The sequence below is a fragment of the Trachurus japonicus genome, chromosome 8 (assembly GCF_045865225.1).
Source record: "Trachurus japonicus isolate A0001 chromosome 8, Traja_1.0".
Lineage (NCBI taxonomy): Eukaryota > Metazoa > Chordata > Actinopteri > Carangiformes > Carangidae > Trachurus > Trachurus japonicus.
In genome coordinates this window covers 22,436,641-22,452,955 of record NC_140914.1, presented here as the reverse complement: position 1 = coordinate 22,452,955, position 16,315 = coordinate 22,436,641, and the positions used below count along the sequence as shown (strand labels likewise).

Sequence of the window (16,315 nt, the reverse complement as noted above, 5' to 3'; positions counted from 1 at the left end):
TGATTGATACGATATTGGCATTGTCACATAATAAAATATGACATTTAGTACCGTATTTCAATACTCACTTAGATCCCAAAGCTACACTATCAAACTGTTTTTGGGCCAAAACAGAAAAACACTGGTGATCAAATCACTGGAACTATCTACTCATTATCTACTCAGGTACTTGAGTACAACTTCTACTTTAGTGGAGTATTTATTTCATATTTCTGTACGACTCTATCCCATCTCTTACACAATAAATCTGTAAATTTTATTACTTTGCAATCAACAAATTATGATAAAGCATTAAGACTTAAGTTGATAACGGTTAATGAACATTCTGCCCATCAGGACAGGATGTAATGAAACTGAGCTCCACCTGAACCCACTACACATTAAATACATTATTCACTATTGTCCAGTAACATCTCCTTCTGAGAGGGACTTTCTACCAGCTGAACCATAATTGTATTTTAGTAGCATGTTTCAAATATTAACAGAACAACTGTTCATCTGAAATAGTAAAAGGAAAACCATGAAGAGACTTGGGCTGGAAACAGAACAGCAGTGGCCAAATGTTTTTTGACCAAGAAAAGAGGAAAAACTCATTTGAACACATTTAAAAAGCTTTCAAGTCCAATTTCCTAAATTGTTCAGATTTTGAAGAAAAATTATTCACCTACTTTCCAGTCTGAGAAAATACTTCAAGTTGAAGGCTGAAACATGACGGAAAACCTTTTATTACAAACTGGAGCTGTGGATTTAGAAATCTGCGGAAGGACATAATGAATTGTGGGAAATGTACGAAATGTACGAAATCTGACCGACTTGTTTTGGGCCAGAAAGGTTTGGTCCTCTGCAGTTTTCATGTTGGATTTGTTTCTCAGTAAATCCTTACTCATTTGAATACAATTTTTACCTGAAACATTAGATTTCTTGTAGAAAACAAACTCTTGCAGGAGAAATAAACACTCCAACCACTGAGTAATTGTTAGTCTTTTATTGAGGGTTGTACCCAAGTTATACAGCTTTGTATGCTGGCTGCAGGAGCCAGAGGGTTACAAACAGTAATCAGTATACGAGTACAGCCAACAGAAGACCTACTACCTACTACTCTACACCTTAGTACAGATTCTCTTAAGAGCACTAAAATCCAGAAAAATAAGAGGAGAAAAAAAAAAATACAGAACAAACCAAGCAACAAAGGAAGGAGAATAAAGATTAAATGAAACCAAAACAGACAGACAGCATCAGAGGAGACATTCATTATTAGAGCACACTGGAGTTGGTTTTCTATACCTTGTAATATCAGGCGACTTCGTTTTTGTCAATTGTTATACCCATACAAATAAAGATTGTCCTTCAAAAAGTGCAGTTTCCCCCGAAGTTTAAGATAAAATCCTTTGATGACCCGAGGAAGACGTTTGAAAATAAAAAGGTACTTCCTGTTTTGTTTGTAAGAGAGGAAGACTTCCTCTCGTTGATTATAGACACTGTACGTTTATATTCTCATAGATAGATATATATATATATATATTATATATATTTCAACAGTCTCCCCAAAGCAATGTGCATAATAGGTTTACAGGTGATCCAACTACACACTGTGGATTGATAGAATCTCTATAAAAAACATTGTAGTTGTGTAAAATTTGCAGTTTCACCGGCGTCGCTCCCCTCGGCTCATCGAGGAGGAGGCGAGCTGTGAAGATAAAGAAATGGACTTTGCAAATCTTAACCTGTCCTCCTCTCCTGCTACAACTGGCCCGACGGTTGCTAGGTAATAAATTTTTTTTCAATTTTTATTATTATTATTATTAGTAGTAGTACTAGTAGTACGATTCAACGATGGCACAACATGTTTGAGGAATATTATTGGGAATCCCATCTCAGCTGTGTGTGTGATAGATATATTTTTTTAAGTTTTTTGGGATTTTCTTGTTTTTATTTAAAGAAAGCAAAAAACCCAAGGTGGTCATGGAAGCCTGGGTTCAACACTCCACTGCATAGTCTCTCTGAGCGACACCCCTTCCCCAACCCTCTGTACTGTACCCACCCCCACCCAGATCGCCCACCCGCCCCACCCACATCTTTGTGCTGGTTAGACTAAAGCTTTTCAGGGTTTGTTTGTGTGTATTCATACTAAATGTAAAATGACAAAAAAGACAGCAGATTCTCACAGTTTTTGTGTTTTTCTTTTCTTTGTTTTTTTTTTTTTTCCTTTTTTGTGTCAAAAAAATAGCCTTAGCGCTTTTGATCGACAGTAGGAGCCATTGGGTGTGTGTTATGATATAATATAGCATTTGCTCACAGGATAGTTAAGTCAAGAGAAAAACAAAAGTGTCACATTATTTTTCTTAAATATTAAAAAGTAGTATCACCAGCCAGCTTCCCTCCTCTTTTCTTTTCCTCTTTCCTTCCTTCCTTCTTCCCTCCCCTTGTCTGGCCCTGTTGGGAAGCTGCTTGGCAGCCCTGGGGATTGTACATTGCTCATGGTGGTTTTCACTTACTGAAAAGTTTTTCCTCACATCATCCTTTTGCAAATGACATTTTTTTCTTCAAGCATTTAACATTGTCCAGCTTTTTAAATACACACACACACACACACGCACACACATACGTACACAACAACCAAAACAGAACAAATAAAAGTTATCAATCCCTTTCCTTCCCTCTGACCCTCCCTCCTCAATTTGGCATGATACTGTGTTCGGACACACACACACACACACACACACACACACACACACACACTAACAGTAGATTGGACGAGACAGAAACAGAGCGAGATTAAGCTGGGAACCAAAACAGTAACATCAACATCAATGAGAGGCGTTTTACAGACATTGCTTGTCCCTTCTCTAACAGCAGAGCAGCGCAGCCTCCTGGGCTGCAGATCTAGGATCGGCTTTTGTCCCGCTAATGGTTAAGGTAAGGATACTGAGGAGGGACAAAACTTCTCCCAGATCAGTGCTCAGGAGAGAAGTGCTGCCAAAATCAGAATGAATGAAGTGTAAAGTAATTTCATCTAGAGTGGAAAGGGAATATAGACTATGAGGAGTCGACTTGCCCCCTGATCTCCTGTCAGTTTTACGTTTCCCCTCCTGTAGTTAAGCTTCAGAGCTGGAGAGGGAGAGCTGACCCTGGATGCGTCAGCGAAGAGGCAAGTGCAACTCTGTGTCCCTGAAAAGCCAGGAAGAACCAGCCGATCACAAGTCACATCCCCTCGCCTGAGTCACCACGGGGCCCAACGAGAAGCCTCGCCTCATTTCAGTCAATCTCGAGATGCGAGCATCTCCATGGCAGCAGCCACCGTCCATCACCATGACAACCAGGCGTGGTCAGAACAGTAGCGGTAGCTGAATACTTTTAATTCAAAATACAACAATAATGAGTAGTGGTTGCTTTTTTATTTTCCATTCTCTGCGCGGTGGTTCCGTGTTTGAGGCTGAGCGGGCGCCGGAGGAAGCCGACCGAGGCTCCGGCCGCCATTCATACTTTTTAAAACCGTTTTCAGCTACATTCTGGCTCGGCACGGGCGCCGCACGGAGGTCGCCGCTCGCACCGGGCGGCCCAGTGAACAGGGAGAGGTAAACCTAGGGAGGGGGACAACGACGAGAACAACAACCACCACTACCACCCCCTCCCCATCTTCTCTCGCTCCCTCACTGGGGCCAACAAAGCACCATCTCCAATCACAGCACACACTCTCTCACACACACACACACAACTTCCACTTCGGTTGAGAACAGGTAGATGTACACACACGCACACACACACACACTTTACCCTGTCACAATACTCTCACAGATGCACCGTCTCCCTCAGACAGACCTCAAAATCCAAACTACACCTCCGTCTGTCTCACGGACTGGTCTTTCCTCCAAATCCACCCAAGTGCAAAATCCAAGGCTCCTCAGTTCAATTTGTCAAATTAAGTTAACTCAAAAAAACAAAAACAAATGACAAACATGGTTCAGATGTTCCACTTGATAACATGTGTTAAACAAGACAAAATACAGATAAGAGATATATATATATAGTTTAAGCAAAGAGATCTGGAATTAAGTAAACTAATCCTTTGTGTGATTGAATTATTTGGTAGAGAGCAGTTCAATACTGGCACACACCACTGTCAAGTCTGGCTAATACTCAAGGTTTCGTCTCACTACGTATGCTTTGAAGTTGTTAAATATTCACGGCTAAACTTAAAAACACAACTAAAGCCGACGTTTCTAGTACTTCTGAAATAAAAACCTATATTGGAGAGGGAAAACACACGCACACACACACACACACACACACACGAACAGGCTTTACACAGAGTAAATTACACAATGAAGAAAAAGAAATTAAGGTCCATGGCTTCGCTAATGCTGACTTCTCGTTCATGCACTCTCTGAAGCTTTCGTTTGCCCCGAAAAATTGTGCATCATAGTAACTAAACAATCACTGGTAGATTCTATTATTCACACGTGTATTTTGTCGACAAACACCACTGGTGGATTCACATTCACACCATTCGCACGCACAACCACGACCTCCCCAAACTCAGCCCCTTCTCTCTCTCACTCACACACACGCACGCACACACACGTTTCATCAGGTCAGGAACTTCAGATGAGTAAACCCCCCCCTCCCCACCCAACCCCACCCTCAAAGGAAAATAAAACGACAAAAGAAAAAAAAAAACAAATAAAACAGTACAACAATACAATCATATTCTATTTGTAAACAGGTAGAAGCCACTTGACTTGTTGTTGCATCTTCGGACACAATTAGGATCAAGGCAATGAAATGTGGACGACTTTTGCACTGTTAAAATATTATCTTCAACCAAAACAAGATTTTTAAGGTTTTTCTTCTTTCCTTTTTTCAAAACACCTTTTGTGGCAATGAGAGCAATTAAAAAAGAAAAAGAAAAAAAAAAGAAAGCAAGTAATATTTCGCATTTTGTTGTACTTAATTAAACATTTAAAACATTTTGTGAGACACGGGGAAAGAAAGAAAAAAAAAAAAAACGCCTCTCAGTAGGCCACATGAGAGGCTACAGTATGCATAGATACAGATTCGCCTTTCTCTTGGTTTTTAAGTCCGACAAGACAACATCTTCCACTGACAGTCACACACTCACACAATACACACTCCCCACTTTTGATTTTTTTTTTTTTTTTTTTTTTACAACAGTGGAGTGGAGGAGTGGAGGAAGAGGAGGAGAGGGAGCGATGGGTTTTCTACAGCCCGTCCTCCACCCCCCCACATTGGGATCCCCCTCCCACCCCCCAAAAGACAGCATATCGAAAGCAGTGTGTTGAGCTTCTCCAGCTTAAAGCAGTTATTTGGCAGAGAAAAAAAAATTTACAGACCTATACATCGTTTTCAGTGCTAGAAGTTGGATTTTCCTTTTCCTACAAGGAGTAGTAGTTTTTTTTTTAATTCAACTACAAGGGGGGGAAAACTGGCTTGATTTCCTGAGAACCATTGCTGGTTATTTAGCAGACAAAGAGGAATAGTTCAAATAACCAACGCCATGGCCAAAAACACTGATCCGAATTCCCAGAGTTACAAAGCATCATCTTCATCCTCAGTACGAGTTTAAATTTTTTGTTGGTTTTCTCTTTGTTTTATAAATTTTTTTTTAAGTTTTTTTTTTATGATTTTGAGATTTTTTTGTGCATTTTTTTTGTTTTGTTTTTTTTATTTTTATTCCATCTTCTCTTTAAAATGAAGAATGAACACACGTTCCGCCTCCTAAGTCTTGTAAACAAGAGGTTGCAGTGTGGCACCTCCAAAACATTGAAAGCCTATTCTGAAAGTGCTGTTCCCCCCTCTGCCCACCAGGGGGCTAGTGGGAGGGCTTGCTAGATAGGCCCCGCCCCTATATTAGGGTGGGCGGGGCTTGCTAGTCCCAGCTGCGGCTACAGTCCTTTGCACTGCAGAGCTCAACGTTCTTTAGTTTTAAAACAAAATTGGTGCAATACTTTTTAATGTCACTTTTACTATCACCAGATAATCCTCCTAAGTCAGCTTTTATTCTTCTTTAACTATCTGTTGATCTTGAACTCCACGACAACGCAGTAAGGTAGGCGTGCCAAGGCAGAGAGGAGCGCACACATACTCATTCACACACGCAAATCACACGCACAAAGTACTTCCACACACGTGCGCGTGCACACGCATACACACACACATACGGTAAGGACCTCAATGAGTAAACAGCTACACTGGAAAAACTGGCTGCTCCCTCTATATTGCAGATTATATATACTGAGAAAAAACCACATTCAGTGCAAAGTTAAAAAAGCTCATACTCCAACATTGTCAGCAAACAAACGCAAAAAAAAAAAAGAAAACAAAAAGAAAACGTTAAAAATAAAAAGAATTGGAATTCAAATAAACATGATGAATGAAACAAAAAATATATATATATATAATAATGAGCTCGACTGAAGCTTTTTTCGGTCTGAAAGAGCACTACCTGGAAGCAAATATCCATCTGTTCACATTATAGAATTGGCCTGCATGATTCAAGTATTCCGACTGATATGTTTTTGGGCTAAAACAAAGTGGACATATGTGCAGAGAGAAACGTAACTTGCTTTCCACAGGGGAGACCCCGTTTTGTTGAATATCTTGTAAGTGAGAAAGAGTCCAACTAGTGCCATTGTGTTTATAACTACATTTTTTTTTGTTTTCATTTTCTTCTGCTGATTATTGATAATTCTCTACTGACCCTTCCCCCAGCCTGTTTGATTGGCAGGCGGTTCACATGGAGTCCCCACCTCCTGTCAGGTGATCCACCGGGAGGAAGGAGCTGATTGGAGAAGGGCTGCTGATCCTCCCTGCCTCGGTGCCACTGGGGGTCCCCCACAGGCTACTGGAATAGTTGGGCCCGCCCCATAGGGAGGAGCTGTGGAGATCGCTGCTGTTCCACTGGTTAGGTTCAGGAGCGCGGCTGGGAAAGGGGTGAGACTGATCCATTCTGCTCTGAGAGGAGCCGATGGCCTGCCAGTTGGAGGAGGGAGTGGCCAATGACTGCCCTTGTGCAAAGAAACGGTTGATTTCCTCCTCGCTGGCAAACTCAGCCAGAATAGTAGTGTTCCCCAAAACACACCTACAGAGAGACACCGGGTGAGAGTGTGTGAGTGTTTGTCTGTTGCTCGCACACAAGGAACAATGTTACACTGTGAAATGGATTATGCAAGTATCCAGACAACATGTTTACATGCTCTGTAGTAACCTGGTTAGAATAACTGGTCAGCGTTTTCCCTTCACACTGGGAGCTTTATTTCTATTTTCCAGTGGTTGTCATGGTTCAGTATCATCCTTCCTGATTATATCATCTTGTCACAAGTGTATGTCTGTAAAATTCTATGTTTGTGTGTGTGTAAGCGGAATAGTAAGTGGGCTTGTCATAGACAGGATGTTCCAGCTAACTGGTGTACAGTAGCATCGTTATATTAACACACAGCTTCAATAAACAGGGGTCGGTTGTATACATTTAAATATCTAACCATCACTTCATTATAGCCTCTACTTATTATGTGTGCAGGACACATGTTACTTGGTGAATGGTGACTGAAGATCAGACACCCAGCGAGCAGAGATAGATGAATGAAGACAGAGTAATGTAATGAATGTGGCAGTTAATTCAACACTGGGTGAGGAGCAGGTAGTAGATGTTTATGAGTGTCTCTGGTGTCCTTACATGTGCAGGCTCTTCTGGGCCTTGGCGGCCTCATCCTTGGAGCTGTAGCATACCACGGCGTTACCGTGCGGCAGGTTGAGGTGGAATGTGATCAGAGGGCCGTGCTGCATGCACAGGGTCCTCAGGGTAGAGCCGTCAATCTGGGAGACAAAAATATCAATGATCAGTACTCAAAACAGATTTGATAAACACTTGTAATATAAGATATAAACAACAAGAATCACAAAGTGTAAAGGTTAACATTCATGTGTAAGTACCTGAGGTGTGAGATTTTTCAGAACAAGCCATTGGGTTCTCCCTGAGCTGCTGCTGCTGCTGTCGCCCCAACTGGAACCTGCCGAGGCACAAGCAACAAATCATTATCAGCTACGGTCATGACTCATGTGCATTTCAGATAAAATGCAAGTGTGAAAAGGAATAAAACCTGGACAGCAGAGGTGTCATCTCTATCTATGAGAAATTAAAATTGATGCCGACGTAAGGTGCAGCACCAAAAACTTGCAAGCAACCTTATTTGCAGAATGTCAATAGTGATCAAGTTATTTATGTTTAAGTTTACTTTCTGTGCAGAAGTTAAGAGGGATCTGCAGCTGACAACACATTTTTAAAAATGTGACGTAGCACCACCTCTCGTCTGATTCCCATCAAATTATTCTGGAAATATTTGAACACATGCTCGATAAGCATATTAACTGTAGTGTGTTCAAAATCACATTAGACAAATTAAGGTGCTGTAATGTACCGACATTTTGTTATTAAATTTTGTTGTGGCAAATAATTCTTCAAGTGACTCCAGTGTCACAAGCTCTCACCAGGTGTGTATCTGGACTCAGTGGAGCCCCATCCCCCCAACCTCAGGGCAGAGGCATCCCAGCCAGAGGAGGCGGGGCTGGGCTTCTGGCTGGTGAGGCCAGGTGGTGGTCTGGAGGGGGCTGCCACAGACAGCGGCTTGGGAGCGAGGGGGACCTTCCACAGCTCATGGGCCAGGGAGGAGTTGGACACAGAACCGCCGCCGGGAGACCACTTTGACTCACTGGGTCTGGCTGCAAGGACAAGAGGAGAACAAACTGAAACCCCCCTTTTCATCACTCCCATCTACTTCACAGGACTGACGACTGTCCCATCTTAAGCTCATGTGGTCTGAGTGACATACCTGAAGTGCTTTGTGCTGTACTGGTGAGGGAACCGCTGTGGCTGGAGGCACGAATGGATGACCAGGCACTGTTAGAAGGCATCGTGGTGTTCAGTGATGAGGATGGCCCTGAACAACACAAAGAGTCAGTTTAACACGTTAATCGTTGCCGAAGAAAAAGAGAAAACGAACTTGTGTGAAAACAACTAGTTCACGATGCAGAAGACTTTCAAAATGCAACTGTAGTTTATGTGTGCGACTCACCGTTGTTCCTGTCCCTGAGGTGGTCTGTGTCGCGGACGGTGTTGATGGAGAGGTTGTTGATGACACTGCCGGGGGTCACATAGGGGTCAGTCTCAGGGTCGATGTTGGGGTAACCTTTCCAAGGCTCCCCGGGCCGGAACTCTGAAGACACACAAGGACACAGTGGTGAGAAGAGTTCACAGCCAACGTTTCTCTTCACTTTTTTTTTTTTGCGTTTGTGAGAGCGGCTCTACCTGGGGGCCATGTGACAGTGTTTCCATGGGGTGGGGGGGAGTTGGCACGGGGCGGCCAGCCATCGCCCACCGAGCCCATTGATTGGCCGGGAGGACTCAGGGGAGATGGGCCAGGAGACAGGAAGTCATAGAAGGGAGAGTCCTCCAGACGCAGCCCAGACGACATAGCACCTGTGGGATGAACACCATTTAGTCTTGTGGTGCTTTTTAGACGTACAAGGTTTCAATGGACACAGCAGCTCATAGATTCCCTAAATATTATTAAAATAAAAATGTAGGTTTCATTTTTATCAAACATGTAATGTCACAAACACAAACAGGTTCTTCTGTACCAGGTTTGCTGTTCTGCTCCAGAGGGTCAGTAGCCCAAAGTTTCTTCAATCTGGACTGGGGCGGCTCTTTGTAGCTCACAGCTCCGCCACCACCATTACCACCACCCATGTCCAGGGATACATTCAGGTTAGAGTTCAAGCCTGGCAAGAAGGAGGAAACAGAACAATCTCAGTCCATTTCAATGCAAATATCACAAATTCTGACAAAAACCCATTTCTTTTACTACTCAAATACATTTTATAAAATGTATATCCGTGTACTTCTTAATGTTAACATACTTAAAGGGAAGTTGCTGAAGGATCCAAGAGCCGCAGCATCCTTCTGCATCTCAGGGGCATTGTGGGACAAGTAGTTATCCAGGTACGGTTTGAGAGGTGGAGCCTGTTTCAGCAAAGAAGGATCCAGGTGACGTGGGGGCTGCATCATTGATGGAGACGAACCAATAGGACGTGTCTGAGGACAAGAGGCAGGAGGTTAGAGAAACCAACCAGAGATACTGTACTGTTCAACATCCTAAAGAGTGTGTGTCAGGTGGCAGGATCCGAGGAGATGTTAAAAACACACACACACACACACACCTGTTCAGTTGGTCGCCCCACAGGCATGTTTCTCTGGCTCTGAGCTTTCTGCTGCTGCTGCTGGAGAAGAAGACGCTGCGGAAAGAAATAACAGTTGTGTTATTATTTCCAGTTCATACAATCAAGATTCAATCAATTCTCCAAAACAGCTTTAGTATCAGAAGCTATAACTACAAAACTAAATGCTTAGGTTTGAGAGCGGAAAATGTCTTTCTTCTGCCTGCTTGCGTGTATATGTGATTAAGGGCATGTTTCCATCACTCTACCTGTAACTGGTTGATCTGGTTGAGCTGTGACAGCTGGTTGAGCTGGGAGAGTTGGTTGAGCACAGCCACCTGCTGAGGGCCAAAGAGAGGGTTCAGACCTCCGTTACCTCCTGGGTACTTCAACAGGGATGGAGGGACCTAAACAAAAAACAGGGTTGGTTTTTAATTCATGTGACCACATTTTTTTCTTGGAAACGCATATATAATACAAATCAAACCTGCAAAGTTTATAACTAAATAATTTCATTGATTGCTTAAGGTCCTAAACAAGCAGGGGTGTTAACCAGAACTTGCCCCCAAGCACTAGATAAAACATAACAAGAGTCAACAGTCATTCCTTTTGCATTACATGACAACACTGTTAAGTGGTGCACATTGTGATGATCCAAATTATTTCTGCAAGTTGACTCTCATACCCCGATAACATCAAGAAATCAGTGGCTGCTGGAACAAAGGAAAAAATGCTCATAAACTGAAAAAACTATTGCAGATCTGATCAACATGTGATGTCTTGACAACGCTCAAAGGGCGTCCAGAACGCTACAGGCCTTGATGCCCAATTCTGATTTGTTGCCTATTTCCGATTTTTTAAACTGTCTATTTACATGTTCTATCAGAAGTGACCCATATCTGATATCTGCATTTACACCTGCTTTGCGTGCGTGAAACAACCTGCTGAAGAGGAAATAAGCTAGTGAATTTTTTTAAAGACGAGAGATTTATTAGGTCACGTTATAATTCCATAATTATTATAAACGAAGGTGAGTCTGGTGCCCAGAGTTTATATCCAACACATTACTGTTTAAAAATTGAACATCGAGTCTGTCCTTACAAAGTGGCTGTGTTGAGCTGACCTGTTATGGGATATGCAGTGACAGTGACGGTGACAGCTGTGCCACCATCCGATCCGCCGTCGCTCACATAGTGAGGACGGGACAAAGCCTCTTGGACACATCCATGTTTGTTTTTCCTCTCTTGATTTCTAATCGGCTCGTTTCAGTTTTTGCCGGTAAACATGAAATCTGGTGTTTATCTTGCGCGCTCTCTCTTTCACACTCCCTCTTGCCCTCGTATCGATCCGCATAGAAATGAATGTTAAATGAAAACAAGAACTAGTGAGGAAAAAAACACAAACGCAGACACCACGAAAATGAGTCTAATAGTTCCTGTGGCAGTGACCACAGCTGGCCACGGTAGTCCAGGTCAGCCCCACGAGTCCATCACAGGCTACAGAGGTTCAGCAAAACATGTGGGCACGGGAATTAATATTATTATTGATGACGTACAACACGCATTGCCAGGAAAGATCCAGATATCCAATTTGTATCTGATTTATTTCTACATATAATGGGAGCTAAATCTGATCCGACAATATCTGATTCCATGCGTATTCGTCCCGTTTACACGTTCATGTCACAGATCCGATCATTTGTGTGTCTTTCAAATTTATAGACAGAGGCGCCTCTTTATTGTAGTTAGGTTGCTGTGTCCCTACTACGTAATATTTCGACTCTGCCTATCTATTTATTTTCTACAAAATTATGAACCTTTCTGTACTCTATAGATTCATTACAAAAAAATGTTTCTCTTTGTACTTCATGAACATGTATTGTTGCCTATATTATATATATATTTTTTTTTTTTCTTTTGTTTTGGATAGTCTATAGAGGTCACAAACCCCCCCTCTTTTCTCAAAATGGTTTACCCCAATTGGGTTGATTGTTCACCTGGCGGGGTCGTTTTGTATGTGTGTATATATATAAGCAGTTTCCTGTCTGTACCAGTATACAGCAGTTTGAAAAAGAGCATTGTTTTGCTCGAAACGTCACGCTATTAAATTTTTCTGAAGGGAGCTCATGGTGTGCGGATTTTTTCCTCTTTTTACAGATCCGATCTGTGCCACTTGAGAGGAAAGAATCTGAATTGGGCCACTTGAACCTTGCAGTGTAAAGACAGCCTGCCTTAGACTATTACAGAGACAAGACCAGACTTGTGACACTTTGTACCCTAAAATATAATGAGCAGTAGATGCAATGATTAGTGGTGTGTTGTGTGTTTCTATGTTGTGTGTGCGTTACCTGAGAGGGCAGGATGGGTGGAGGCACTTGGTTACGAAGGTTGGGTTGGGGAGGGACCTGGGACTGGGGGCCGCCTCGGCCCTGTGCTACGCTGCTGCCACCCAACATAGGGTTTACATTCTGAGCAGAGAGGACACAAAAACACACACACTGTTATAAACAAACATTAGAAAAAAAATCACAATGCATGGTAGTGTACAGAATATAGACAATTCTTTTTCTTTTTTTTTATCACAGGCTATTTTTGTTAGTGATGACATATGAAAGGCTCCTTATTGTTAGTGTCTTGTTATTGTCTCCAGGATCCAGCTCAAGATCTGAAGACAACACCCGCCTCATCTTTCCACACTCACCTGCCGAGTGGCCCCTGGACTAGAGTGGGCAGCAAATGGCCCCGAGTCGAGACAGGGGATAGGCTGAGCAGAATTGGAGGGGGAAATGCTCATGCTTTGATTGGAGGAGAGTTCATCAGAAGCTGGACTATCATAAGCAGAGGGGGAAACAGACAGCTGCAGAGGCAAGGCCAGGCGCACAGTTGGTGGACGGCAAGCACAGAGGGACAGGAAGCACATCAGCAGCCAAAGAAGTGCAGAGAAGGAAGGAGAAAAGAAGGAAAAGAGTTAATTTTGCAGAAGAATAGAGAGAGGAGGAGGAACAGGAGGAAAGAGCAAGAAATGTGAAGACAGACGAAAGAAGTGGTGAGATGGTGCACAGTTTGAAAAGTGAAAGTAGAAAGATTGAGATGCACTGAAGTAGGAGAGATCTGAGAGTAAGGGAGAGAAAGAGACGACGGCATCAGAGGATGGGTGTGAGAAAGATAGAAACAAAGAGGTAACGCACAAGCAGCTACTAAGTGCAAAAGGAAAAGCAGCAAAGCAAAAATCAACCAACTACAGCTACATACAGCATAGGGAATGCTTTATTGCTGCATAGTTACAAATCCCTTGCAAAACAAATAAATTGCCATAATTAAGCATGTGCAAAGTGTGCATTTGTCATTTGTTTCTTTGCTGATAAAGGCAGAGGTAAAAACTATAGTTTGTAATGAGGAGCCACATCACGTTAACTGCAGGTATCGAATGAACCAGAAGACTCGGTGGTCTACACTGAAATGCAGTGTGCTAAACCAACCACTGTGGGGCACAACAGGGCTGAGAGAGCACTACACAGCCAGATGTTTGCGTCAGCTCACATGCATAACACCCTCTTCCATATACCTGCTTCACAGTTGTCACACAGGTAAGAGAGGGGCCAAGCCTCACTATGTCTACCTATAGGACACCTGGGAAAGGTGGAGGTTTGAGTTTACCTTGTCATAGTAAGGGTTGCGATCCATGGCAGACTCCTTGTGGAGCTGGTGTCGAGACCCAGGGTTCTTCCCCATCACTCCATTGAAGTCTCCCATACCGCCCATGTCCATGCGCTTGTCCTGCACCATCCCTGCTCCTGTCTTCATGGAGTCGTCAGGAGAGTCTCTCTGCAATGGGAAAGACAAGCATAAATGTTTGCATTCATTCTCTAGAGAAGTGTGTACTTTCAATATCCAAACAGCTGAGAGGATACAGACACACTACAGTACATAAAAGATTATGGCTCTTCTGACCGTGTGGCCACAGAACATGGCTATTCAATCAAAATTCAAAGAGGTCAAATTAGACATCACCTGCTTTTCTTTTTATTTCCTCTTCTATCAAATCCCCGCACTTTCCATATTTATTTCTCTGTTGTCTCTCATAATAGGCCGTCTCGTCTCAGTCAATCTCACTAACTCACTTAAGTCACAATGTTTGGCTAAGTAGAATAATGTCACCAGTGCATCATTGTAGTCATATTTAATATTTTGTTTTATAGTAGTACCACTAGCATAGAAAGTGTATTTCATGGCTAAAACGTTTGAGAATATTGCTTTAGAAGCCATTTCCTTCAAATATGTTTATGCCATGTTGAGCCCCATTTGTTGATGATATTGTTATCAGAATAACACTAAATAATGTGAAATAGTACTTACAGGGAAGTTCATGCCGCTGAACTGGTTGATGAAAGGTTTCATCCAGGGTTCATCCTGTTTGTTGACTGGTTTGTTCATCTGAAATACAGCAGACAAATCATTTTAGAATTACCTCTCTGTCTGGTGAATATGCATTAACTTCCCCAGCAGGTCAGCGAGTGTCTGTTAAGAGTGGGCATGTTTTGTTTTCATGTTTGGGAAGAACAATTGTGCAAAGCTACGGTGAACTAACCTTGTTTGCGCCTTTATGCTTGTAGTTCCAGGTGTTTTGGTCATGGGACCTGTTGTCCTGTTGGCTGTTGCTCCACATGCCAATCTCCACCTCTTCTTCCTGATCCCAGCTGTTGCCCATGGAAACCTCCTCGCCACACCACGTCTCCATGGGCTTGGGACCAGGAGCTATCAAGGACAGAGGGGAAGGAAGGAGACGGTGAACACCAAGCTGTGAATGTATTTGGTACTTTTGCCCATTTCATGCATATCTCACAGGGAAATCCTCTCCTGCCTGCTTTACTTCACAATCTCACGTATTCGGGTATGAACCTACCTGATTTATGCTGGTTGCCCCATCCAGAGTTAGACTCTCTGCTGTCCCTGCTGGGTTCGTCCCAGCCGGTGTTGCTGTCTTTGGGCTTCCCCCAGGCAGAGGTCCCGTTGTCCACTGTCACGGGTGGAGCAGCGGGAGGCTCCCCCCATGATGAGGGCTCCTTCTGCTGGGAGTATGGCTCACCCCAACCTGGAGATAAAGAGAGGGAGTCACCCATTAGAAGTACGATTACAAAATATTCATCACACGGATATCATGATCATGGACGTTCACCAAAAAGAGACCAAACATTGCAAGACAAAGTATTTGTTACCAAATAAGAGCAGCTGTACTAGGCTTGTTTGGCCAGAGGTGGGGAGAGTGTTGGATCACATCAAAGCCCCAATACATACAATACATCTTGTATGTCAACTGACTTGTTTTCAGTGAAGCTAATATAAATATGACGGAGGTTATGGAGACAGCCCTGCTTGTATCCCTGGGGAACCCTGCATCAACTTGCTTATGTAAGTGTTACTAAAGTTTTACTTTAGCTCTTGTGTGTGTGTGTCTGTTCACTCTCAAATGTGACAGTGTGTGTTGAAGTGCATGAAAGTATGAGTTCAAAAGGATCCTGTTACAGCTGACCACCCAGACCTGCTACTTTCTCCCTCCACAGGAGGCGCTTGGGGAGATGCCAGGGATACCTCCCCGTAAAAATAGGACAGATCATGGGGTGGCCTCAGGGTCCAGTGTCCCTCATGTGACTGAGCAAAGCTTGCACAGAAGTTCTTGCACATAACACGCAAAAACGCGCCGCCAGTTTTGACAAATACAGAGGTAAACGCAAGTACACAAACTATCACATGAATGTCTTGAGGCAAATTTGCTATACACTCACACACAGAGGTACATGTTTGTCTACACCAATACAAACACACCATTTAACAATCTATGACACTGGCCTGCAGTTATTATATCACTCCCCTGTCTATGTAGGCGAATCAGTTCATCTCAAAACAAGAACAAGTGAGATGACAAACAAAAATATCCATCTGTGCATGTCTTTGTGACGATTTGTTGACATGTCCGAACAGTCACAATATTTTTGTCTAGAATTCAATTTTGCTTTGCATCCACAAGGACTTTTTTTACTTAAATGATTTTCCCCAATGTATTACTACTCATTTCCGTCTTCAGTGAG

The 16,315-nt window shown here is 42.9% G+C and overlaps 1 protein-coding gene across 5 annotated transcripts in view; it reads right to left on the bottom strand.

Annotated features, from left to right (window-relative positions):
* Window positions 1-5,268: 5,268 nt before the first annotated feature.
* LOC146983214 (trinucleotide repeat-containing gene 6A protein-like) overlaps window positions 5,269-16,315 on the bottom strand; it is a 32,661-nt gene continuing 21,614 nt past the window's right edge. For 4 of the 5 annotated variants that reach the window (XM_085784698.1, XM_085784699.1, XM_085784700.1 and 1 more), the window contains 16 exons: window positions 15,133-15,321; window positions 14,818-14,984; window positions 14,586-14,663; window positions 13,887-14,054; window positions 12,578-12,697; window positions 10,500-10,637; window positions 10,234-10,308; window positions 9,934-10,108; window positions 9,655-9,795; window positions 9,323-9,493; window positions 9,090-9,230; window positions 8,847-8,954; window positions 8,506-8,736; window positions 7,951-8,027; window positions 7,694-7,833; window positions 5,269-7,099 (listed from right to left, as the gene is read on the bottom strand). In XM_085784698.1, coding sequence (XP_085640824.1) covers window positions 6,751-7,099; window positions 7,694-7,833; window positions 7,951-8,027; window positions 8,506-8,736; window positions 8,847-8,954; window positions 9,090-9,230; window positions 9,323-9,493; window positions 9,655-9,795; window positions 9,934-10,108; window positions 10,234-10,308; window positions 10,500-10,637; window positions 12,578-12,697; window positions 13,887-14,054; window positions 14,586-14,663; window positions 14,818-14,984; window positions 15,133-15,321 — 2,468 coding nt within the window. In that variant the 3' untranslated portion in view covers window positions 5,269-6,750. Of the gene's footprint in view, window positions 7,100-7,693; window positions 7,834-7,950; window positions 8,028-8,505; window positions 8,737-8,846; window positions 8,955-9,089; window positions 9,231-9,322; window positions 9,494-9,654; window positions 9,796-9,933; window positions 10,109-10,233; window positions 10,309-10,499; window positions 10,638-12,577; window positions 12,698-12,930; window positions 13,087-13,886; window positions 14,055-14,585; window positions 14,664-14,817; window positions 14,985-15,132; window positions 15,322-16,315 lie in introns of all 5 variants that reach the window. The other variant, XM_085784702.1, reaches the window with a different exon arrangement.